General features: G+C 36.6%; 1 protein-coding gene across 1 annotated transcript in view; it reads left to right on the top strand.

The window, feature by feature from the left end:
- Positions 1-26,564, top strand: part of PDE4D (phosphodiesterase 4D) — a 624,925-nt gene that overhangs the window by 89,217 nt on the left and 509,144 nt on the right. The window contains exon 2 of the mRNA XM_027808274.2: positions 1,635-1,760. Within this exon, the coding sequence (XP_027664075.1) occupies positions 1,719-1,760 (42 nt within the window). The 5' untranslated portion in view covers positions 1,635-1,718. The remainder of the gene's footprint in view (positions 1-1,634; positions 1,761-26,564) is intronic.

Below are 26,564 nucleotides of genomic sequence, written 5' to 3'. Positions count from 1 at the left end.
TGCCAGGCTAGGCCCAACTATATACCCACAGACACAGGCTCTGGGCAATGGTATTAAATCAGTGCCAGAATTTGTTTCATCTTTGAAAATAACTATTGAGTGGTTGGTGAAACCAATCAACAGGGAGGAGGTAACAGTAATTCCATCACACTGGAGCAGAGGTTAACATAGTGACCCTGAAAGGGCAGCCAGCAGGACTGCAAGGAGGTGTAACCACTGCAGCTCTAACTGCAGATTAGATCCTTTACTTCAATATTGTAAAACTGCCAACAACAATATTTGTATATATGATATCTGAATACGAAAAAAATCAGCTGTTTCTTCAGCAATTGGCTTTGTGTCTTTGTTACTGGCTGCTACCTATAAAAATTAAACATGTAAATAATCAACATATATTTAATATTTATCTGGAGGAAGTGGCAGAGTTTTAGAAAACAAATCAAAAGATCAAGTAGTGTGCTGAAGAGTTACTCATGCATTGAGATGAGTGGGTTTCTTAGGAAGGAAAACTAGGCTTTTAGGTCTGCCGCAGGTTCCCCTATGGGGGCAGGAAACTACACTTGTTGATGTGTATACTTGTGAATAAATTTGACTCAATATCATACTGTTCTTTAAGAGTTTATTTTCTGTTTTGGCAGAGGTGGGCTTCAGAGATTCTCAAAAACTTAGTCATTTTAAAACAGTATGTTACACTACCAAAACTATGCTAGTGTGGGTGATGCCTAGCCTAGAAAAATATTTCTTATACCCGTATGAAATGCATCAGTGGTGTGCCTGCCTATGAGGGAAATAAGCTATACCTGTAATTTTGCTGGTATGATTGATCCTGTATTAGGAGATTTTAGTAGAACAGCTCTGTTGGTCAGAAATTGCACTTTACCTCATCTTTGGCTGACAGACCTAAGCAAAAAAATATGTGCAGAGATCTACCTGGCCCAAATGAGAATATAAATCTTTCGACTGCCTGATCCTGGAGCATATGAATTTCCCTTTAACTCTGATCTTCCATAATTACTGCCATGCACTTACCCAGAGGCTGACAAATGCTGCTTTTCAAAGCTGCCATGCCATGCCATCATCAGTTGCTAGGGCTTTTGCTTAGTTATTATTATAATTCAAAGACCAATTTGTCAAACCTTGACAACTATATGAAACTACACAACTGCTGGTGTAAGCATCCTTAGGCACCTGGATTTGAAAATTACTCTAGCTGACCTTCTTCCCCTAAATTTAACATATATATGCCAGTCTGAGTAGCATATAAATTAACGGATCCCCTCAGATTTAGAAATTCACTAGAACACCCAACAAGGCTTATTTCACTATTACAAACAACACTGCCAATATCTAGTTAAATAACTGTGGCAAAAACCGCTGCCTCAGAATTCTGTAACCTTCTGTGGTTGTTTGGGTTGGCATGCATTTGTTATTGACCAGAAAGCATGCACGGGTCAGAATATGGTTGTGTTTCAGGGTAACAGTATGGCTTGAATGATTTAGTGATATATGAAACATCTGCTGTATTGGATCTTTGAGTCTTTGCAACTTTCATGCACAGAAACAGTGGTTTATGCCTGGATGTTGTACAACTTGCAAAGACTTGATGCTAACAAGATAAATTAATTTCCTTTCAGTGTAATAGCTGGTATTTGGATGGTCAAGGGATAAAACCTCTCCTTTGAAACTTGCAGAACACTACTGATTTAGTCAGAGTCACCATGAACAAGAATGCCTCTAGTCTACATGAGAAGAACGAAAGTGTGAGTATCAGGTTTTCTTTTTCTTGCTTCTATTTTTTCCATACTACTGATGCGTGTGTTAGCCTTTCAAATACCACTTTCTGAGTAGCGTAGCAGCTGTAATGAAAACTTCATTAGTTGTATCCTATTCTTGTATCTGTAGCCTAAATAAATATGACTTGTACACAAAAAGATGATTACTGAAGACTAATAAGTTTCAGAGTGATTTTTTGTAATTGAGACATTAATTTTTCAGAATGTATTTTACACAGTTTTTAAAAATGAGTGTTTTCTTGAGCATTACTTGAAATGTAAGCTTACATATTACCTATAATGTAGTCAGTCATAAATATATTCCCCTGCACTGATGTTGGTATCAGGGACTGCACTCGTTTTGATAATGCATTGTTGAAATGTTGACTGTGTAATATTCCAGGAGACCAATGAGAAGATATGCTAATAATATACATATATTTGGATGAGGTTGAATTTTGTTTGGTTTCTGTCTTTGTGGTGTTTTTTTGTCCTGTGTATGTATGTCTCTCAATATCTAAGAGTACTCCTGAAACAGAGAGTTTTGGATGCTGCTGTAGCCTTTTCTGTCTCCCAGATGCTTGTGGAACAACGTTAATGCATGTTATTATATATCAATGACACTGCTTTACAGGCACAGACAAGAACTGAATGTTCCTCTCTGAAATGCAACTCCTATGTTTAAGCTGTCGAATATGCCCCTTCTCCTAATAGGCAAGGAAACTTCATTTAAGTTATTTGATAAGTAGTAATAGGAGAGAAAAGTTCCGATATTCAGCTACGAGGACACTGCATCTACAGGGACAGAGCATACAGTTATATTTCCTTGTTTTTGGAGAGACTCCCAGCCTGTATGTAAACAGAGTTCACTTGAGAAATATTCCAAATCACTTTGGATCCAGATTTTTTGTCTCCCCATGAGTATCTTCCACATTGCCCTGTAATGGCATTGGGATCGCTCTTTGCTTTGTTGCCACTAATACCTTGGTGTATCTGTTTCCTTCTCTTCTTTGCTGCCTCAGTTTTCTAATCCATTGGGGTTGTTTGTTGGATCAGGAGGATGAGCTTAGTTGACTTTATGCAAAATCACTCAAGTTTCTCCCTGTTCTTTCAGATACGAGAAGGCAGTGCAGACATTGCAGACAGTGCAGACTCTCTCATCAGGTCTGCTGTGGAGCTTTCTGAGTCTGGCAGGCTGTATCTGCTTGAGCTCCTGGCTATTGGGACCAGTTGTTCTTATTGGCTTATTCTTAAGAATTTCTTTTTTTAAAAAAAATACAATCCTCTTTATGTAGATAACTTTTTCTTTCATGTAATTTTACTGTATTTTGCTATCAGCATGTGCAGTATGCTGGTATATATAGTATGCTATCAGCCATAGGGGGAAAGACAAGAATGCTGAATTCACCATGGTGCCATGGTTTGATATGTGGATCAAAGAAACAGCCTGATATGTCTCAACAAAGAGAAGACAAGTATTCAGTGTGTTTAAAAAAGCTCCACTGTTGCTTATGTCTGACCTGCTGAGGAATTATGTGAAGCATGATGCTGTCTATAAAAATTTTAAAAGACCACAAAGCATAAAATTTTCATGTTAGCTGAGCTAATGAGATTTAGTCAAATACAAGGGAGAGACTGGCATTGTTTCAGTTTAAGTTAACTGAAGAAATTTTTATCAATTTGTCTTAATTAATTCAAAAGATCTCAGTATTTCAGTACAAGTGTCCTAGCCTAGTATATAGTTTGTGAAAATAAGTTTGAAAAGTTCAATAAACACGTTGAGCATCTCAGGCCCTGAATGAGAATTTTTTAATCTGCAAAATAAACATTATTTTTAGTGTTAAATCACACCACATCTTTCTGTGTGAACTTAATCATAACCACCTGCATCTTATATACCTGGTAGGGTATATAAAATATTTCCTACTGTTTGTCTGATGTTTTTAAGTTGCAAAAATATGTATTCCCTAAGAAATTATTTTAAGCCATGTGGTAGTGCTGTCTAAATAATTCCTTGACTACCACTCATTGGGGGATAGTGGCACTATTTGAACAAAAGTGACTTTGGAGAGGTGTCTCAATACACTCATTGTTGAGTACAGCCAAAGATTTGGTATCACGTGACAATGACATTAAATCTTCCATCTTCCTACATGTCTTTCAATTTGAAAAGAGAAATGGAATATGGCTTTTATTTTTATTTCATGGGATCTTGTCACGTAGCTTTCAAAGAAGTTTCTATGTTTCTAGAAAGCATGGCAATCAAAGTCTTGGTTCAGTGGTTTCAGGTGTCTCTGAATATGATTTATCTAATATGGAAGATGAAACTGCAGGTACATGTGAATATTTTGGTTTTTTCACCGAATGCAGAGCTAACTGTGCATCAAGAACTAGCTGAAGCTTAGTTTGAGTGTAGGATAATAGAAACTGCATATAAAAACCCCATTATTAACATTTCCAGATTTTTCTGACAATACATCTGATACTGTTTAAAAAATTCATTTGCAAGTGATCTTGTCATTGAAAATATTGTTAGTATTTATTTTTATACTTCCTCCAGTAGATTTTTATTGCATTACTTGTACTTCATGTCCTCAGACAGCAAAATATGTATAATCCTGCTAGTCCTTTGCCCTCTCCCTGTCTGTTTTGCATTGTATTGCTGTTCACTCTTCGTTGGTAGGCTATGGAGTTGGATTTAACTGCATTTTGTAGTAAGGGTTTATGTAGTACTTAACTCACTCTTGCTTACAGCATTCAGTGAAGATATCTGCATTTATGTCCTTTCAGTCTATGTGTACTATTTGTCTAGTCCCTTTTAATAAGTTTCCTTAGGTAGCTTTTTGGTTTTTAAATGGTTTCCTCATAAATATATTCCTCCTTTCTTGAAATGTCTATTTTTCTGGTGTCTTGAACAGCTTAGAATATTCTAGATGTTTTATTGCTTTAATTTCCATGACTTGCCATCTGGTACTCCTCAAAACACACCTAAGTGGTTTTTTTTTCATTCCCTCCCTCCCTCTGACTTGGTTCTCTCTTCTCCCCTTACGAAGTTACTTCCAGTATAGGATAGAGGTTTTAGTTAATGCTGATCAGCTGTGAAAAGATACCTTTTTGAATATTTTTATAATAAAGCACTGAACATTATTCTTTGTGGTTTAGAAGGCCTTCATATTATTCTCATAACTGGATGAACAAGCCAATGTATTTCTACACACAGCTTTACAAATTTCAACATAATTTCTTTATCAAAAAGCAGATGAAATAAATTATTAATTGGTATTTTTGAAACAAAACTTGCAGCCTGTCTTCACTTAAATTAGCACAGCTTTACTGATGATTAACACACCATCAATAGTAAATAACTTTTCAAGAGAGTATTACAGTATCTAGTTTTCTATGGGATTATACTGGAAGCATATCTGGTCAGCTAAACTAAGATTCTACTTTCAGGTGATGAGAGTGCTAGTATATATAGAGAGAAGAATAAAGTGTGAATGTTACACTGTGTGGGTGTTCATCTTGGAACATTGTGTCAGAACTGAGTCAACCCTTGTGAAATCAGAAAGTAGCTATATTGCAAGAAAACCACCCAACCAAGAGGCTATGTTTAGCAACTGGGCCAACTTAAACTATGGAATTTCAACAGCTGCAACAACAACAACAAAAAAAAGGGTGAGGGGGGGTGTGCAGAGAAAAAAATTAGAGCTTCAACAGCATTTGGTAAGCCTTTTAATTTACAAATATCTGTAAAAGCCTACAAGTATGAGACTGATTTGAATTCATAAATGTATTACATACAAAAGGTATATTTTCAACAACAGTAACTTCTGGATAAACTACAGATCACTAGCAGGAGACACAATAGCTGTCTCATTCTATATTAAAAGCAAAGTTGTAGCTACTGATGCGATCAAATGATACTGGAACACGAAAGCGAATGCTCAGAGAAATTGCAGTAAAGCTGCTGAGAGCTTAGCTGCATGCAGAAGTTGCTGGGGGTGAGTGGGTGGAAGTCATGCGAATGCAAAGCAGACATGGAGCTCCCATACAGATGAAGCTCAAAGGGAGGCAGAGAGCTATTTGCAAACAGCTGACTCACTGAGATGTTTTCTTCCAAAGTACCTAAGGCTAGATTGTCATAACCTTTGCTTATGATGTGGGGGAGGGAAGAGGAAGTTAAAGACTTCCTTTATTCCTATGCTCATTTCTGCTTAGATTATGACTCACAGCGATGACAAGAGCCAGGGGCTTTTTGTCTGCCACTCCTCCTGTAAGCAAATGGTCAGGGAGAGGTAATGTCATCCTGTCTATCCTAGCCATATCCAGTACGCTCCTATGCTCACCACTTAGAATAGCTATTCAGCAGTAGAGTAAAAAGATACTTTACACCAGAGTGATGTAATCCTCCACAGAGAGTGTGAAGGAATTGCAAATAAGTTTGGTTCCAGGCCCTTTTCTGTCACAGTGCAGTTTTGTCAGATAGCAATCCCTGCTTTAGGTCAATAGTTCTATGTAACCAATTTGTCAACAGAAATGGAGGAAGCTTGCAGTGTTCCAGAAGCATTTCTCATAATAAATTTGCATTACTTCCAAATAAATTGATTTTTCTCTCATTGCCAATGGTTAGGTACATTTGTTAGATGATAGAAGGATGCTTAGAAGGCGATTGCCTGGACTAATCATTCTTTATTAATGGGAAGCAATTACATTACATATTCTTTGCCTTCTTCCACCCCCCCATCTGTAATACATCCTTTGCAAATGAAACAAGGGATAGAAAACGCAAAGGTGGAACATTGCTAAAGGGCAAACTGAAGCCCATTTAGTGGTACTACTTTTCCCTTAATGTCAGTTACTGTGGTTGCCTGGCAGAATAGACATTTTAAGCAGCAAGTTCCCTTAAGCAGATGCACAGGAAATGCCTGTAGAGACAGTTAAGAATTGCTTAAAGCAACTTTAACCCTTTCTGCATGTTTTCTAACATTCCTTCTGCAGGGGTTAGTAATTAGTCCATGGTCAGAGTTCAGTCTGAGAAGGAATAGCTGGATTTGATCTCTAATAAATTAGTTCCTTTTAAAGTCAATTGCTATTGATTACATTGCTTTGGATTATTGTACTGTATTCACGTGTACATTTGAAAATCCCTTTCTAATTGTGGGATTATCTTTTGTGGAGAGAGAAAAGGTTCTATAGCAGGAAGATACTAGTGTATTCCTAACAAAGCAGTTGCAAATGTGTTTCTTTACTCCCAGTTATTCTGCATTTCTTTCTGTCTTCCACCTGCTCCAGCCTTTCATGGATGTTCTAACTGTTTCCGCCCATCCTGTTCCAATCAGATCTCAAAATCTGTTCTCCATGCTTTTCTTCCTTCTGTCTCTGATATTTCTGACATTAATGCAGACACTTTTGTCATCATTCTCTTTTTTTTTCATGACTCATCTTGTGGTTCAGCTCCTGCCTACTTTCTTAACTAAGTTCCAGCCTTTTTGAAGCAAGTCTTACCACCTTATCTCAGGTTTGGACAGCACTTACGAGTTTGCAACTTAACAACTGTACAATTTTGGAACACGTAAATAGTCCCACCTTTATGCTAAATGGACATAATAAGCCTAACCTGTAACTCAAATGTCATACACAATCATGCAGATTTTAAAAACAATCTTTGGGCCAATAACATTCATTTAGTTAAATTACATCAACAGAAAAATTCTCTTGGTAGTTTGCATGGGTCTGACAGAATTTTACAGCTCAGCTACATGAGTAAATTCTTGAAGCATAGATGAATCTTTACTTTTTGGAGCTTTTTATGTCACTGGCCTCCTCTGTCCTAGTTCTTTCTGTCTCTGAGGATAATTGTCTACATGTGAGGCTGTATCTACCTAGCAATACAGATTACTTTTATACTTCTGAATCTTTCCACCAGTGCTGGAATTCAGGCCATCTCCAAAAGGCACAGTAGGCTGTGGTACAGTGGGCCTTTCAGGGAAGGGGCTGGGAGGTCTCAGCCATTTCTATCAGAATTACATCTACTTCTGTGTTTTACTGCTTACTAATTGTCCAAAACCAGTTCTTGTTCTCTGAAACCAGCTCCAGACCTCCTGTTTTTTCTGTTTGAGGGAAGCTGCTCTCATCTTTGTAGTAATTTACTACAGTGGTGAAAATAAATTTAAATAAATCTGAAGCTCCCACTTTATGACTGTAAGGTAATATACTTACCTGAAAGACTGTAAACTTAGATAAAATACAGATAAACAGGTCCTGAAAGCAAAGGAAGCAATAGATAGATAACTAAAATGACTGAGGGCATGGACTAGATGAATTACAAAGAAAGACAATAAAGATCAGGATTTCACATATCACACTTCACACTGAAGAAGGCTGGTGGTCATGGGAGGAGTACAGGAGAAGCATGAAGGTGATGGATAATGTAATTAAAGCATAGTATTATTAGAGATGCGGACAACATGGTATCTCCCTAATTTTCTTTCCTACTTACTTTTTACTGTATATTTCTAATCCATGACTGAGTTTCTCCATGCTGTTCTCTCTTCTTTAAATAGGAAGGTGGTTTTTTTAAGCTTTTCAGTTTGTGATCACTGTATTTTTTGATGCCCTCTTTCAGACCAAATTTTGAAATTGTGCCTAGAAGGAGGCTGACTGATGCTGATAGAGTGAGGGGCATTTAAGGGGAATGAGCATGTGACTGATGCACACTATAGATGGAGGGAAATGCAACACTGTGTAATTTCTTTCCTAAAGTAAATTCCTTTCCTACTTACCTTTCACTTTTCGTTTTAAATTGCAGGTTGTAATGGTCAATATCTCTGTGTCTGTCAGAGTGCATGCAATGGCTAGAACAACTGGTTCCCCATCATGATGATGTTCTTGGCATAGTTGCAATATAAACATTAAGTAGTTTTAATAGAAATATACAGATGTCAAGCATTTTTAAGTACAATAGGTATGCTAAGAGTGCTAAAGAGAGGTAAGAAGCAGTTACATGGAGGATGTTTGTAGAAGAACAAATATTGTAGTCAGTGGCAGAATAATTTGCTAGATATTTTTATGGAAAATGGGAATGGTTTCATGCAAGTTGTTATGGAAAACCACAAATAATTCCCTGCCAAGGATTATTGTTCTTTGGCCATTAACAGCAGCAGGAGACATGAAGAATTTGAAATAGAATGCAAGTAACTGTTGAGTGCTTTTAAAGTTTGAATAGGCTGACAAAAGTAAGTTTCAGAATTGACTGCCTCTGAGCTTTTAGACTGTGCTCTTGTTATTGCAGTTTTAAAATTGTTATTGTGTTCCCTTAGCAGTGGCTTCAGAAACAGCTGTGACTGTATGTGCAAAATGAGCTTTTTTTTTCCTTGTGACACATGCAATATATTGCATCTTCTACCTGTGCATACATACATGTCTACACACATAAATATACAGCCTAGAAATCCAGAAAGCATATGCTATGAATGTACATCAGGAAGCCCTTAATGAAAAAAAAAAAAAAAAAAAAAAGAAGGATCAGCTTTCTTAAATGAATTCATAGTTCCATTCAGAAAATTTTCAAATACAGTTCTGAAAACAGCTAACTGCAAACTTGCTTTCTTACAAAATATTAGGCTTCTCTCACCTAGTTCACTGCATTCAGAAGAACTTGACCTTACCTAGTGTCTCAGATGGAACACTGCAAACTTTTCTCCTGCCAGCCTATGAACAAGGAAGCTGCATGATCTGTAGCCCTTGGGCAAATGCTTCTGGTGACTTGAGCTTGGGAGACCTAGTAATATCTATGAAAGTGCTGGCTAAATCTTCAGTTTCTTGCATATTTCCTTCAATACTGCAGGATCTCGGAAGATCTGGTTTGCCCATTTCTTTTCTCTCTTTTAATCCCTTTTAACTTTGATAGGATTTGGAACAAAATCTAGCTTCAAAAAAGGAAGAAAATGTCTAAATTCTGGGAAAATTCTGCTTTTTATTAGATTCCTTTAATGATTATATTTTGCTAACCAGTTTCTGGAATCTTTTTATCTCAACTGTATTGAATTAATACTAACTTACTCAGTAAACATTCTACCTGTGTATTTTAAAATACTTGACAATATCATTCTCTCATGTTATGATACTATGGTTTTTGGTCTCAGTGAAAAAATGTCTTTGTCAGGATTCAAAGAACATGTCTTTTCATAGATCTTCAATACAATTTGAGAACATAATTAACAGAAAGAGATGAGCAGCATTATTTTTAGCCAAGCCTGTGCAACAAAAGACCCCATAAAGTGCTGGTCTCTTCCTTCAGAACTAAGGCTGCGTTTATGTAAACTTTTTGATTTTCAAAGTGGTTCTAGGAGACAAACCTGTTTCCAAGATTTTTGATGAAACTTTTGGGTTGGTTGTAGCTGATACTTCAGATATAGATCTTTAATAACATTCCCAAAAGACCAAATGAGACTTTCTTCTGTTATTTGTATTTTTCACATTTAAATAGGCAGAATGAATGGAAATTTTCCCGTTCCTCCCTTTGTCTCTTCATAAAAACAATTAAAGTTGTACCAGCCCAGCAGACTTTCAGTATTATTCAATATCATTATTTTGATGCTTCCAAAAGACAGTTTATGACTTACTTGCTTCTGTCTTGTCTGTATTGGGCTGGAAGAATAAAGGAGGCTTAAACTTGTTCTAGGGTTAGCACTCCTATCTCAGACCCTGCATAGACAGCTATTTGTTTTTCAGATCTATCTGCTTTGCTTGTTGCTCTGTGTTCTGCTTCTTCCCCCCCACCCCCTTTTAAAAAACTAAAAACATTCAGGGTACTCTACCAACAGGCTCAATTACTAAGGACTTCACCTTTTCTTTTTCAGAATAGAAAATAATGGAAATCTTTAAATTTGGTGAAATTTCACTATGATACATGGCCTTCCTGAATACCAGGCTTTCTTTGATGTAACTTTCAAGCTTTGCTGTTGCTCCACCTTCCTAGCTGTTGGTTTGCACCAATGTTTTTCAGACTTGCTTATACTTTCATGGTCCTACCTGCTGGTTTAGAACATTATTTGTGTCTGTCATAGGGTGTTAGACCAGTCATCTTCCTTTCCTATGCAATATCCAGAAAGGTAATGAAAGGATTCATGCAATGTCCAAAATAATTAATCTGTTATAATGTGTAAGCTGAGCCAATTTCTGTTCTGTGTCTTAAGTAGATCATATATATAATCCTAATTGGGACATTTTGCTGCACAATGTACTACTACTATTACTAAAATTAAAAATATTCAGACTTACTAGATCATATATATCAGCCTAATTGGGACATTTTGTTGTACAATGTACTACTACTACTACTACTACTAAAATAATAATACAAAAAATTAAGTTTCACCTGAAAAGCAAATGCAGCAATATCAAAGTTAACACTTAGGTAATTTGCATGCTCTTAAATAAATACAAACCACAACTGATTGCAACATGATTTTTAAAAAACGAGCTAACATACTCAGTGTTTTGGCTAAGGCATTGAGACAGAACATCAATTTTTGTTTGGGGTAGGGGATCTTTTTTCAGTGTATATGCTGCATTTCTTATCAATTTGAATTTCTGTGTTTTGAGAACTGTTGAAAATACTTTTGAAAAACTGTTGAAAAAGTTTGAAACTTAGACAAAGGCTTGTCTACATTCTTTTCACTGCCTGTGCTGTAGGCATAATGTCACTTAATAGCCAGCTTCCATCTCTTTCTGTGGCAGAGCATTGCATATCATTGATTTACCAGCAGGGGTCTATATCTACATTAAATGACACATGCTGAGACCTAGACATTGCTTAGTAGCAATAGTCTGTAAATGGTAACACAAAAGGAAATGAACTAGGGTGGAAGTGGAAGACTTCATACATGGATAATGAGCAAAAATTTTAATCGAATTGCTATATATCTACAAGCATCTACTTCTGGCCTCTTCTTCGGTTGCTTTGCTTCAGAAAATAAAATGCTAGAAGTTTTCTTTGTACCTTCAAAAGCTTCCTTCTGGAAACAATTTTCAGCCATTGGTCTTTTCATAAGAAACCAGTTCAATGTCACAATCCAGACAGTAAAGGCTCAAGTCTCAAGGGCTTTGCTATCCAGTTTTCAAAATAAAGCAATCACCTCAGTTCAAATACTCTTACTTACTGATCCTCTCTTGATAGAGCAAATTAGACTTTCTGTGTTCATGTCTTGAAATGGCAGCTCCTCTGTCCCAGGAAGGAATTGGTTTAGGAAAGAAAAAAGAGAAATTACATTTGTAAATGAGATGAGATAAAGCAATGAAGAGCTGAGTGAGGGGGTGTGGAGTTGACCATCACAAAACCAGCATGTTGTGGCTGTACTTGGACCATTCTCCAAGTTTCTTTGCGGGATGTCCTGTCATCTCACTCTACATGTTGTCTAGCAATTTACTCTGCATACAGTATGAGTTTAAAACACCAAATATCCCCCAAAACTGGCATTCTATGCTGTACCACTTACCTTCCACACTTTGAGTGTTTACCTATTTTTCTTCAAACCATGTTCTCCTTGGGTCAAAAGATAATACTTCTAATATTTTAGATTTTGTGTTGCAAGGCTGAAAATTCCTTTTATATCAAATGAGTACCAACCTTGTGATGAGGATTAGCAGCATCCTTACTAATGAGAGGCACTACTGTTTGTCATGAACTATTGAGCTGTAAACTATTCAGCTGTAAAACTACTCTCTGATGTAAAATTTTATTAATCCTGGATTTTTTTCTCTCTTACATCATCAAATGGTACTGTGTCTTACCTACCTTTAAACAAAACTAAAGTGGTGTAAAGGAGACACAACAACGATACCTGTTAATTATCCATTTAATTACTCCTATAGTTCTTTTCCATCTTGTGACTTTTGGGATCACTTCAGACTGAAAACTCTCAGGTCATAAAATTGTATAATAAAACTGTCTTTAATTATTACTAGGTAATAGAAGCATACAAAAATAATTGGAACACTTTAATAATGTTTGAACTTGGTTATAACAGCTTCATAAATGCTTCTATTCAAAGTGCTTCTTCGTATTTTCCAAACTGTCCTCCAGTTTCACTGGTTGTACTATACCTTGTGTAGTGACGCAGTCCCAGCCAACCATTTATATTTCCTTAATCGGCACCAGATCAGAAGTTTGATCAGAACTGTTGCTATTTTACAAGCATCTGCTATTTTCTTGATTGCTTCTTAACATTTCTTCTGCGCTTTGGTGCAAAGATTTAATTAAAGTAGTTAAAATAACAGACAACAGATGTGATCTACTCAGCTACAAGTCAGCACTTTGAGATTCCTCTGTGGATGAACAGAAATTAAAACAACTATGTTTCTGTAATTTATTTCAGATACTTTGTGTACCAAATTTAGTTAATAACTGTTGTCTTGTACCCTTTCAATAACTAATAACATGGGAAATCTCAAGAGTTACCTACAGACTTTACAAAAGATATTTTGGAGATGTGAATTTCTGCTTTTTTCCAATTTCCTACTGACAATGGTCTCTACTGTTTCCTTCTTTCCTGTTATGTTACATTAAATAATCCGCAATGCTAGGCTCTTGGATGAGCAGCAGAGGTAGAGACTGGAATCTCTAAAGCTTACATATTGTCATGGCAAGCTCATCAATCTCAAGTGTGCTGCACAGTGAATGAAGTATGACTTGCATAATTCCCTGGGAAAGCAAACTGCCATGTTTTGATTGTTTCAACTACAAGAAACTAACTGTGTCTGAATGTGTCTTAAATCTTCACTTGTAATCTTCAACTATAGGATTTTATATTTGTAGAAAAGTGTGTGCATATGGAAAAGGGAAAATGAAACAGATTTTTTTCCCTAGAATATCTAATTAGAATTAAATACATGTTAATTAATTAGCTTGTGCTGATTGTCATGTCATTTGCTGAGTTACTGCTTAATGGATTTTATTATTCAGCAGAATTGTCAAGATAAAATGGGGTACAAATTAAGGAATAAATGTATTCGATATTTCTTCCCTAATCCTGTCTTCCCCTCCCTCCTCTCAGTGTTCACAAGTACTATGTTTCTGTTCATTCTCCCTCTACTTAACCATATGCTCTTAATCTGTTTCTTAGTGGGTAACAATTCCTTCTACTGTTCCAGTTTCTATTTGTGGCTCTAGTTCAACTTCAGCCTCTCCTCTGGTTGCGTTTCACCATGAGCAATCTCTCTAAATGGTAAACACAAAGTAATAGAAAAAAACAAAACACAAGACACAACCTCCACAGTATTATTATAAGGTTGAATCAATGAATAGAGATGTAATAGAGAAACCACAGTAAAAGTAGTGACTCTGGGAGAAAGAACATTATTTTGGCTCCAATAGTATTGAAAACTAGCTAAGATGCATAAATTCAAAGAATAAATATGATGCAATTCATCCATCACAGCATCACTAGGGAAAACAAAACAAAACAAAACAAAAAACCCAGTAGTGGAGTAAAGTAACTATTTTGTGGTTGAGAATAGCAAAATACAGCTTTCACAGAGCTGAATGATATTGTTTCCCCTGGAAAAAAACAATCCCTCAGGAAAAGCATCTATTGGCCTTACAGTATGCCTTGAAGGTCCAGCAAAACAAAGCTTTCAGGCTTTGGTAGACCACAAGTTCAAATACATTTAAACTGATTTATTGCTTTTGTCAAGTGTCTGTAAGGTACCTTAGCTGGCATTTTACAGAAAAGAAAGGTAATAGAAGAAGGTACACTTTATGTGGCCTTGGAAACCCCTATGCAGCTTTGCACAGGTGTCTCTGCTGGGACTGATGACCAAAACCTTCATTTTAAAAGGGCAAAAATACCATTTTCTTAATTGTTGCTGCCTGGTTGTGGTAAATAGAAGATGTGCAGTTGAACGCCCAACGTTCAGGATGGACATAAACTTGATACCAAAAGGATGGGGTCCCTTTGACACTTAGCTTTGGTTGTTTAGAGTTTTTAATCGTTATACACTACATAAAATGAATTGCTGCATGCTAGCTTTCAGTCAAGTGCAGTCTGAGCCAGAGAAGTCTAAACGGTGGGACAACATGCAGTTACTAAAGGAAAGATGTAGAACAGATGACCATTTCTAAACCAATGGTAATGCAGTCCACGCAGGCTTATCTTTTCCCCTACCTTATGAGTCAATAAGAAAGGGAGAATCTTGGTGCAAGTTAATTTATAAATTGTTGTGTGATGTCTTCTGAGCTTTTTGAGAGCAGATACGTGAGCAAAACTGTCTCTTCAGCCAAGGACTGCAGACTTGTTAATGACACGCTGTCAATATTTTGAAGACAGTTGATGGAGCAAACACAGTTGCATTGCAAGGAGAATGAGCATCATAATATTTGAATCTTGTTCCATCTAAAAAAATTGAAAGAGACAGGAAAGCTACAGATGCTGCTGGGATTATTTCAATGTATCCTCTCTTTCCAAAGAGTCAGGGGAAGGGAGCAGAAAGAATGCTGGTATAGAAACCCTTGAAGCATCCTGGAATGATCAATTTGCTAACACTCTTAATTTGAATACATTGGCAGTAACCCAAGGCTGTGCATCAAGGATACTGGCAACCCCTTCAAACATTAGCATTCCTTTCTACCTTTTTCTGTCCATAACTCACACACACCACACAATCCCCTCCACTCACTTTGAGGCTTGAAAATAAACAGTCATGTTACAAAAGTGTTTTCAGGGTGGAAATTACCAAGGGAAAGAAGTGTACAGTTTACCTTAGCTGGGGTGGAGGGGAAAAGTTGAGTATTAAAACTTTTGTTTTAATTAAAAGTTTGGGTGTTACAGGTCAGAGGAATAGCTAATAAAAACACAGATCACAGCAAAACAATGATTTTGTGTTCTTCCCTATACAGCAATCTATCTCAAATGTCCAACATTATTAAAAAATAAAAACTACTTCTGATGTAAGAATTATTTTCTGGGTTCTATAGAAAAAAAAGTACATTCATGAAGTCACCAAGACAACACAGAAATAACATTGTAAGCATCCTTTCATTAGGGGTATGAGAAACTTCGAAATTATGGACTGGACGGTAATAGTAGTAGTTGTGTTTGAAGATGTTTGCTGTTTAGTTGGAGGTCAGAGGTTACAAGACTGTCACATGGGATGACTGTGTAGGAAAACTTTAATTTGTTGGCTGGGTTAGTAAATAGGAGCTGGGAAGGACAATAACTCAGACCACAAACTATTTCTAACCATTTCTCTCACTCATGAAGTACTAAAAAGTCTGTTTTTCCAAGTATCAGAACAGAATCTAGGAAGCTGTGTCTTCAGCAAAGCCAGTAAAGGTAAGATACATGGCTTAATATAGCATCCGATAAGCAGAAGAGTAGGGAAAAATGTTTTTAAAATTGAGACTTCTTATTGGAACATATAAACTGCCAGAAAATTGATTATATGGAAACAAAAATCTAAATAATAAAAAATGCCTTTATAAGTCTACAACATCTGGAGTTAAGGTTGTTTGTTGACATTCCTCTACTGGAGTAAAAAAGTGGAAATTTTCCTCTTGCTGTATAATGTTTTTAGCGATCTTTGCCTCAACATTTTTAACTGTACATAAATGGGTACATGAGATTTTCTAGTTTAATTTCTGGAAGCTTCTATACAATTGCTAAAGAATTCTTAAAATTTGCAAAAGGACAATATTTTCAGTTATGGGACTGAGTTTATATAGTGCCAGTTTCACAGCTGGCGAAAATTTTGTTAATATAAGGAATGGAAAGAGATAAGCAATTTATCTTGAGCTCTGAAATAAGGCACTACAAATCTGTGTCCAGATCTTGCACACTTCTATCTCTCAAACCTATCTAAATGGCTAACAATCCACCTCCTCCTCCTCTCTCCACATAACATTGAGTTTTAAGTATGTTTTAATATAACAGGTATCTAGAAAAAATAATTTTGTAATGTTATTAAATGACATGAATTCCATGAATGTAGAATGGATCATATTTGTAAGCATTTTTATTTATTGGCTATGAGAAATGTCATTTCACTAGTTAACTGCCTGATTCTCAGGTGAATGCACCATAATTAGGAGATGTTCCTACCCACATGTTGAATTGTAGCCACTTGTTAGTCTATACGCTGTCTATGTAGTGCCAGAAATCTGCTCCTCTGTGCTCATTCAGTGCTCCTGGCAACTCAGAGCTCAAGCACTAAATTTGTATTTTATGAGCTGCAGAAAATTTTATAAGCAGACTCAAGTAGTATGGATTCTAATGAAATTTGACATCAGGCATGTCTGTACATATGCCTACAATTACAATCTTTTTTTTTTGCTGTTGCAATTTCATGATACCAGCCATGGAAACTTGTATTTTTTTTAGTATAATAGATCTGTGTTCAAAGATCTGTATATGACCAAGAAAACTTGTGGCATAATGAAGAATGGAAATCAGTGAGGGGAATGTCTAACACATTTGAAGTGATTCCTGAATTTAGATGTAAAGGCTTATTTTCTGGCATCATAGTACCATTTGCATGCAGATTATTTTACGGGAAAAGAAATTAAATTAATCAATTTGATTTTTTGGAAAGGAAATGCCTTATGGAAGCTTTGTTGAAGATGCTTAGAATAAACTTTGTTTGCTGCTTTGAAATAAAAGGATAACATATTTAAACACATACAAAATGGGCAGTTATGATCCAATAATCCAGGTCTCTATTTTCTTTTTTTAAACAGAAGAATAACCTAAGAAGATAGTGGCAACAGTATGACCCCAGTTCTGGCCTCTTCAGAGCGAGTTTTCCATTTTTAAATTTTTTAATACCTGCAGAAGGGAATCTATTCTGGAAGTTATTTGGAAATCTGCTTTTGGAGCAGGTCTTGTATCTTGCACTTTTGCTGGTCTTAGGATAAATTGCTGATACACCAATGTAAAACAGCATATGCTGCAACTCTCCCTGTTTGGCCAGCTTTTATTAAAGGTGACAGGTAATGCAGTCTGAAAATAATTGAGGCCTTATGTTGACACAGGGGGGCACTTCAGCTGTCATGCAAATGAAAGCTGTTGACATTTAACTGTGGTTTTCTTTCTTTGTTTCATTATTTCATTAAAGTGAGCTTTGGAAGTGGAGGAAAAAGATCCCATTTTTGCTGTGACATGGTGAAAAACACATTTCAGCTTTCCTTCTTTTTCTTTTCATTAAGACTCAGATGTATTAAATAACTAGAAAATAACCTAGAAACAGTACTTTCAGAAAAGAAGACATTAAATTGAAAAATGGTAAGTATCTGTGTTTACAAAAGTCTTAAAAATGATAGAAAAGAGCTCTCATCTGCGTATTTGAATTGAGTGGTAGAATTACAGTTGTCTATGAGAAACTGCGGCAATGGTTAAATTTTTATAAGACCTATGTTAGGCTGAATAGATGGGACTACCTATCTCTACCCTTCCATGGCTGGGATGAAAAGCATAAAATTCTTGGTTGTTGAAGAAATGGACAGTCTGTAGCTGTTGAACATGATGTGGTTTGCAAAAGCTTACTAAAGAGGCAAGTTTAATTTCTAGTTTGATTCTGACAATTTATTCACTCATGTTAAATCACCCATCAAACAGCATGGATTCAAGCCTACTATACTACATGCACTGCATGCCCTGCAGTTGATTATACAATTTTGCTATAATAATTTATTATCCAAATACTATGTGAGACAGCTTAATTTAATGTAAATATGCTTTAGCTAACTCAAGTCTTACTCTTTTGCCTCATAAATATGAATCTGTACGTCTAAAGAAGTCTTCCCTAGGAAATCTGGCTCACATTTTGGATTTAGAAGTCCACTGACATATCTCATTGGAGAAGTGGCTATACTCCAGTTAAAACTATGTATTACTCTTTAACTCAGTATAAGGCTTAGATTGGCCAGTGGTATGCAGTTAAATGTTCTACAGCTGTCAGGTAGCTGAGGCCTTTTTGCCCACCTGAAATCTGAGAAACACTTGGTTTAAAACCGACCAGTTGAAATTAGGGGAGTAATACAATCTGTTCTCTTGGACTGCCCTCTCCAAAACTCAGTCAAGAGTTTACAAGGGATTAGAAACACCAGTGAGTGACAAAAATGGAAAATACGTATGTATAATGTATTTACTATACATATTGCTGTTGGTAAATTTACACTTTAACTTGCAAGAAAACTTTATTTCAGATACAATCTATTCATATCAAATAAGAAATTGGCTGTTGTAGAGATGTGCAATTGTCAAAATATACACTTAACATAAAACTTCCTTCAAAGCAGTATCTAAATAGAATTAATGCGCAATGCATATATTACTGATTTGAGGTGAACTGAATTCCTAAGGAGCTGTAATCACAAATTCTTGGGTTTGAGATAAGCAGAAATTTTCAAGTTAACCTTGTATTAAAACATGCTGAAATAGTGAAGTACATCGTAGTAACGTGCAAAGAGTGCTATGTCATGCTGGCATCCAGATAAAAAACAGTGAAAAGGCGTAAAATTTTTTTAAGTAAGTAACCTAAACTTTGTTTATAGGTCATAAAATCTCTCAATCAGGAAGATGTACTCTTATTAATACTTTTATTGCAAGAAGTTTAAGGTTTCAGCTGAATCAGAAAATTTCAAATTATAAACACTCTGTAGTAGAAAAAAACACATAAAACTGTATTTTAAGTACTGAATTAAAACACTTTTACAATCAAATTTATACAGAATAAATTAAGAAAAGTTGAAGTGTATAAAAAGCAGAATCATACCCTGGCTTTCCTGTCATATTCTGCTTCCTTGGCATGTCTGCTACATAGATATGTCCAACATGTATTTTTTGTTATAAAAAGAAAAAAGATAGTTTTGCTTGTTGTGCCTGAAAGTTTCCAGCTTAGAAATTATTGCTGTTTTTAAAAAGGTGACTACTGGTTTTCTGTTAATTAGGGTGGGGGCAGTATGGTGTCTGACAGTTCACTGGACATGTTTTAAAGGAGAAAAGAATAAATATGTTGTTAAAAAGAAGATAATACTAAAATGCACCACTGCCTTGAAATAGAATGCTCTAAGCTGCTCTCTTTCTTCCCTAATTAATTTTCTAGGTAAGAAAATGCAATAGATTTAATCTAGACAGACTTTACTGAAACATTTTATTTGATGTCCCATATGTGTTGATTAGTTAGTGTGGAGACAGTAGTGATTGGTTTAAGAATTGCAAGTTGGACAGAGAATTATCTAAAGGGCAGGAAGCAGGTTCCATTGGAGAGATATCTTTAAGGTTGGTGGGAAGCTCTATAAAGATTTCCTTTGTGGTTTGATGACTTGGTTGATTTCAAACCATGAGGCATAATCAATAAATGGAAGCCTGTGATTATCTCCTGTGAAGATGTTAGTGGACTAGCTGAAATAGGAAGAAATTTAATAATTTGAAAAAAAAAGTCATACACATAGGGGACTTAATAACAAGTATTTCTGCTAGAAGTTGGAGGTTTATCAACTTCAAAGTACAGAAAACAAGACAGATCTCAGTGTGTTAGTAGGTCACAGATTGACTTAGAGGTAACAATGTAAAGTTGCTGTGAAAAAGAGACATGGGATTCAAGAATGCATAAGGCAAACTTTTTCACTAGTGAAATATATATAGTTGTCTTGTATGATGGAAAAACATCCAGCTGGATTATTGTATACATTTCGGATTACTCAAGTTTAAGGAAGGTTTATCCATACTGGGAGAAGCATAATGTGAACCAGTAATAAGATGTCATGCTGCTGTATCCTCTTAAAGAGATTAAAAGTGACAGCAATGGAGAAATGAAGTCTGGGAACCAGGAAGGATTAGGATCTTCCTTAAACTGAAGGAAGTATCAGTACAAAAATAAAAACAATGGAGTGACCAGGGAGAAATTTAGGTTGAATATAAGATGATTGTCAGGGAAGTGAGATTTCAGAGCAGACTTCCAACTAGGTGAGTTGGAACAATTGATTTTGATCATGTTTTGAGACGAATTATATGGCTGTGGTGGATTTAAAGTTAAAGAGCTTAATTTGATCATGGAGCAAGATTAACAGGATCTTTAACAGTAGGATAAAATGGAGGACCCTTTTCTAGTTAGTGGTTCTGTTACTGGATTCACAGTAGGCCATCCAGACATACAGGCTATGTCATTCATAGGCAGCTTAATACAGTTCCATTTGACAACCTGACAGTTTAGCTGCTATTTCTGTTGAAGTAATTTCTCTAAATGATGGAATTTTCTTTATGGCTCCCATGAACAGATAAAGAAGTAGTGAAAGCAGAACTTTTAGTTGTCAAGGCAGAGCTGCTTGGGATAGAGTTTGTTTTGGCATGCAATGGGGGTCATTGGCAATCATGCCAGAAGTACTCTGTTCAGATGCCCGGGTTGGGAGCTTGTCTTTCTCACTGACTGGGAAATCTCCAGAGCAATTTGGAATATCTAAGGTAGGAGCGTACCCTTTTCTCTGCTGCATAGGTAAGGAATCTAGGTTCCTGACTTAAGTTACATTCTGTATTTAGATTATTAATATCCATGACTTTCTCCTTACTTCTGTGTCAGAAAACTGTGTTCCTCTTTCCTGTCTGCTTACTCACATAGATTCTTTCCACCTTGGGCTTTATTTTCAAGTGGTTGTAAAGCACTGAGAGGGGGAAGAAGGGGTAAATAAATGATGTTAAGGTAGTATTGAATTACTTTTTGACCTACTTGAACACTTAATTTTCTAGCAAAGTCTGCATATTCAGCTTTTAAATCCTGTGGAGAAAACTATATTGGCCAAATATGTTTGCTTTTCTGTACAACTCTTCTGGTACTACCAACCATTTGGAGAGATACTATCTTGAAACTATAAAAACAATGTGAGATTGTGTCTTCATTCTGCAATAAACTTAAACTCAGACTACAGTTTATGAGGGGAGTGAACACATATGTGTACATGCTTTGTTTTTTAGGATATTCAGTTCTGGTAATGAGATTTAGTGATTCACCTGTGGGAATCTGGACCTGACCTCTAATATATTATTTACTTCTTCTGCTGTGATTTGTGTTTATGGCAAACCCTTTCAGTTGTGTTTGGCCTGAAATGATGCAATGACTGATGCAATGGAAGATTTTGTAGATATCTTAGACTGCATTGTCTAGTATTCAAAGGTAGTTTGGTGAGCATTTTTGGTAAAATTAGAACATATGGCTCTTCCCTATTTCAAAAGAGACATTTTTGACATAACTTTCAATCAAGTGAAAACAGGGCAATGTAATAAAAACCTTCTCTTCAGGGAAAGGTATTTATTTTCTAGTGTGTTTTTACCTCTGGCAGATATATTGTGCTTCTGTCTATTGAATTATTCAACTTTTTTCGCCACTCAGGATAAAAATGAAAGCAAAAGCCACCTCCCCCCAGCCAAACCAAACCAAACCAAAAAAAGCCCCACATTATGCAGATACTTTATAGCTTTTGGCTGTGGTCTGAGTAATTTTTTTCCTTTTCTTCTTTTTCATTTTTCAACCTCACTTTTCCACAGAAGTTCAGTATATTCCAATCTTCAAACTAAATCTTGGGCCAGCAACTTTTAGAAATGCTTTTAGTTGATAAAGTGAAAACTTTACAGGAAGGGTAATCACATCCTAATTTGAAATGAATTCAGGTAGCTTTTTATTCTCATAAAATTAAAAAATTCAGTGGTCAGCTCAGTAAATATCAGTACTGTGGGAATTATGTATCATTCATGTACTCTACAAAATATGTTTTTTCCCTAGCAACAGATGTTCCTCCAGACTGTCTTTTCTTGTGTCTGTACTGTTTTCTTTCTTCATTTTTGACATTTGATTATGTCTTCACAATTTATTATCTAAAATAAAACAACAATATTAATGGCATCCACCATAAAAGCAGACATGCTGGCTATTAAACAGTTATGGTACATTCGCATTTTGGCTCTCAAGTTTTAATATTAAAATATTTTAATTTGCAGCTTTTAACTTCAAGGACTGTTTCTTGTTAGCAAGCCACACAGACAACAACATTTCTCTGAGCTGGAGAATTATGATCTTCAATTTTGGGGCTTTGTTCTGTTTTTGTTTGTTTGTTTTGTTTGTTTTGTTTGTTTGTTTGTTTGTTTGTTTGTTTGTGGGATTTAACTTTGTTCCCTCTCCCTTCCCAACTGAAATGGCTTAAATACATGAGTTGAGACTCTGGAGTCAGCTGATGCAAAGTATAAGACAGGACTTATGGAATAAATTTTAATGATCATCAAAATATACTTTGGAGAAATTTAATACAAATGGGTGATGTACTGCTGCAGATAGTCAGGAAATACATTGGTGGAAGTGCTTTGGGGAGATTTTAGGAGCACTTTGAATGTAGCAAGTAACAATCCATAGTGTTCAAAAGTACTAAATTAAGCTTTCATAACAGCATGAGGGCTAGCACTCATGAAGGAGTTTCTTGCCCATAAGAACCATTATTTGTAATGCCTCATGAGCCTTGATGGTATTTTGGATAAAACCTCACTTGCTTGCATAGCTGATGCTTTGGGTCTTTTTCCAGCATGGGTGGGTTTATCACAGGTAGATTGTAGAATAATAATGTTTAAGACTGTGAAGAACTTTGATACACATTGTGTAAACAAGCTCTGGGTAGAGAGATGGGCTATCATTATTGTCACATTAAGAAGATGGGTTTCCTCAAACCATTTTCATTTGATCAGCCTGTCAGTTTCCCAAGATGAGACCCTTGTGCCAGACCGGTCTGTCCATTACTTGTGTTTTGATGGCCCACTGTACTGGAGGGTGATTCAACTACCTATTCAGGGACCTCTGCTGATCAAGGCACTGAGTCAAATCCCTTACAACTACTCAAATCTCTGGAGACTTTGAACTTCAGCTGAAGATTTTTATTATACAAAATAATAGTTTGTGACAAAGTAAGGTTCAAGGATTGCCAGTGATAATACACTGGCTGCAAAACAAGCTTAAAACAACACACTTAGTAACAGCTAGCATGAGTTAGTCATAAAATAAAGTTCTTACCCAATAGGCATCCCTATGGGGGACAAGACAGGTTCAGCCCATTGACTGATCCCAGAAGTTACAATGGAGTCTTCTTCAACTTCTCCCCTCATTGTCTGCTTTTTATACTCCACAGTATGTTGCATACTCATTTATCATACACAGGACTGGCTACACGTTTCTTGCTTCTAATGTACTTCTAATGCAAATCAGTACATAACCTCACACAACACTACTGAAGTTTTTCACTAACTATGCATGCTCCCCAAATGGGGTTTTACCCTGTTTTGGGAGAGCTATTTCAGTTGGAGGTCGTGATCTCCCACTACCACAATTGCATCTGCCCTACTTTAAACTAATTTTCTGTTGATGTGTGGGGGCTGCAACACCTCATCAGTTTGTCTCCTTTTGTGGCCAGAAATTCCTTGTTTGAAGGCTGCTTTCTTAGATAAAGGTATTTTCACCATCTGTTCTTTGTCACCCATCCTTCCCAAGGCTGACTGTCTTGATTAGAAGTCCCCTCATTCCTAGACAGTGAGTCAGCTTGATCTAACTTCATGCACATATGTGTTTAACATGTAGTTAAACACTAAATCAGAATGGTAATTTGGGAGTTTAGATGACAGTTCTGTGCACACCCCCTCCCCCCCTGCACCCCCCCCCCCCCAACCTTTGGACTTATTTCAGTCCAGGACCAGTCCATTTTCCTTACATTTAGGTGGAGCTTGACTGACTCCAGTCACACACACTTCTGTTAGGGGCTGGTGTCGCCTGCCCAGTGAGGTGTGGCAGTGCCCCAGAGGTGGGTGACTTTGGGATGGAGGTGTGCGTTGGTGTTGCAATGAGAGTGTTTCATCCCAGAAAATTAATTTCACCACAAGAGTTGGTTCAGCAGTGGACATCTTCTCATGTATTCTTGGTGTGACAACCGCTATGCACGTATCAGCTGTGTGGTGCCATCGAGTTCCCGTTCCCGCAGGGAGCACAGCAGAGCCCGGCCGCGGGGTCTCCGCTCCGCTCCAGCCTCCGTTACTCCCACCAGCAGGTGCTCAGACGGCAGGGTGTGTGGTTAGGGAGCCGTGGCCAGGGAGATTCCGTCCGTGCCAGCCATCCTGAAAGCCATAGCTGCATTTTACCCTAAAAAGATTTCTGTAGTACTATGATTCTACTAGGTTCCAGTTTTCTTTAATAACCCTCCATCCCACCTCACCCCCCACCCCCCACAATTACATAGAATTAATCAGGAGAAAAACTTTTCTGAAAAATTGGAATCCTTGGTTCCCATCAATAGTGGGTACGTGTTACCAAAAATACATTGGTAAGCATTAAGATAAGAACAGCTGTGTCAGGTGAGAGCAAAGGTTCATTGGCCAAATATCATGTGTCCTAAGCATTCATTACGAAGCTTCAGTGGATTACTTTTCTGTGAATGGATATGCCAAGCCTCTCTTTGAACCCACATACAATTTCATAATCTGCAAGAGTCTCAGCAACAGTTCCACAGTTCAGTCAGCTGTGTGGAGACTCTTGTTCCTTTGTCTGTTTTGAACCTTACTCCTGCCATCTTCATATGATGACTCCTCTCTGTAATTTTTATATTTATTTAGAGACTAAATATATTGAAAAAGATGAGCCAGTTCAGTGGCTTTCAGTGGAAAGAGTGGAGGTTTTGGCTGGGTATGAAGAACTTTTTCTTTGAAGACCAACTTTGCAGTCGCAAGTTGTACAGAGAGGCTGCTCTGTCTCCAGCTTTGAAGGATGACCCAACAAGACCGAACTGGACAAAGCTCTGAGCATATTAGTCTGAATTCAATATTGACCCTTCTTTGAGCAGGAGGCTGGAATAAACACAACCAGAGGTTCCTCCCAAGCTCAAATGATTCTTGGATGAGTCTTATCTATTTCTTCATGCTGCTTCTGAATATGGTTATTATTGTTATTTTATTTAACAACTGTTTGCAAAGAAGCTTTTCCATAAATTTAATCACCCTTGTTACTGACCTCTGAACATCTCTGAAGTCTGTAAGTTCTTTTTGAAATGGGGATAGACCAGAATTACATGCAGTGTTTCAAGATGTACCTGAACACTTATTTGTACAATAGTATCATGATGTACTTTGCTTTGCTTCCTATTCCTTTCTTGATAATGTCAAACGTGCTTTTTTGTTTAACCATTACTGAGCAGTGAGGTTGTTTCCATGGAGTCTCCTGAATGCTACTGATAAGTTCAGAGCTCTTGTTTTATATGTGAAGTTAGAATTTTTTTTTTGCCATGTGCATTACTTTACATTTTTCTGTATTAAATTTCAGCTGCTGTTTTGTTGCCTGATCACTCAGTCCTGTGTTTATCTTTTACTCTTCTCACAGTTAGCCATTACTTTGACTACTGTGACCTAGTATCATTATCCAACTTTGTCATATCATTGCTCAGTCTTTTTTTTTTTTTTAATAGATTGTTTAGGGCTTCATTAAATAGCTAGGACCACAGTGCACGTTCCCATGGACCTCCAGTGATAATCTTCCAAGGCAAAGCCTGACCATTTGCTCCTGTCTTCTGTTATTGTCTTTTAACTAATTACTTATTTATGCAAAGACCTTTTCTTATTGCAGTATCTTCCTAGTTTTCTCAAAAGCCTTGACAGAAAACCTCCAAGTCCAAGCAGGTTATTAGCTAAATCAAAACTGTGTTACCTCCTTCAAATAATTTAATAAGATTTGTGTGGCATGATTTCCCTTTGGAAAAGCTTAAGTAGCTGTTTTCAAGAGCAAATT

This window comes from Falco cherrug, chromosome Z (assembly GCF_023634085.1).
Source record: "Falco cherrug isolate bFalChe1 chromosome Z, bFalChe1.pri, whole genome shotgun sequence".
NCBI classification, from domain to species: Eukaryota; Metazoa; Chordata; class Aves; order Falconiformes; family Falconidae; genus Falco; species Falco cherrug.
Note: the sequence above shows the minus strand (reverse complement) of the source record. Positions and strands in the feature narration are given on the sequence as shown.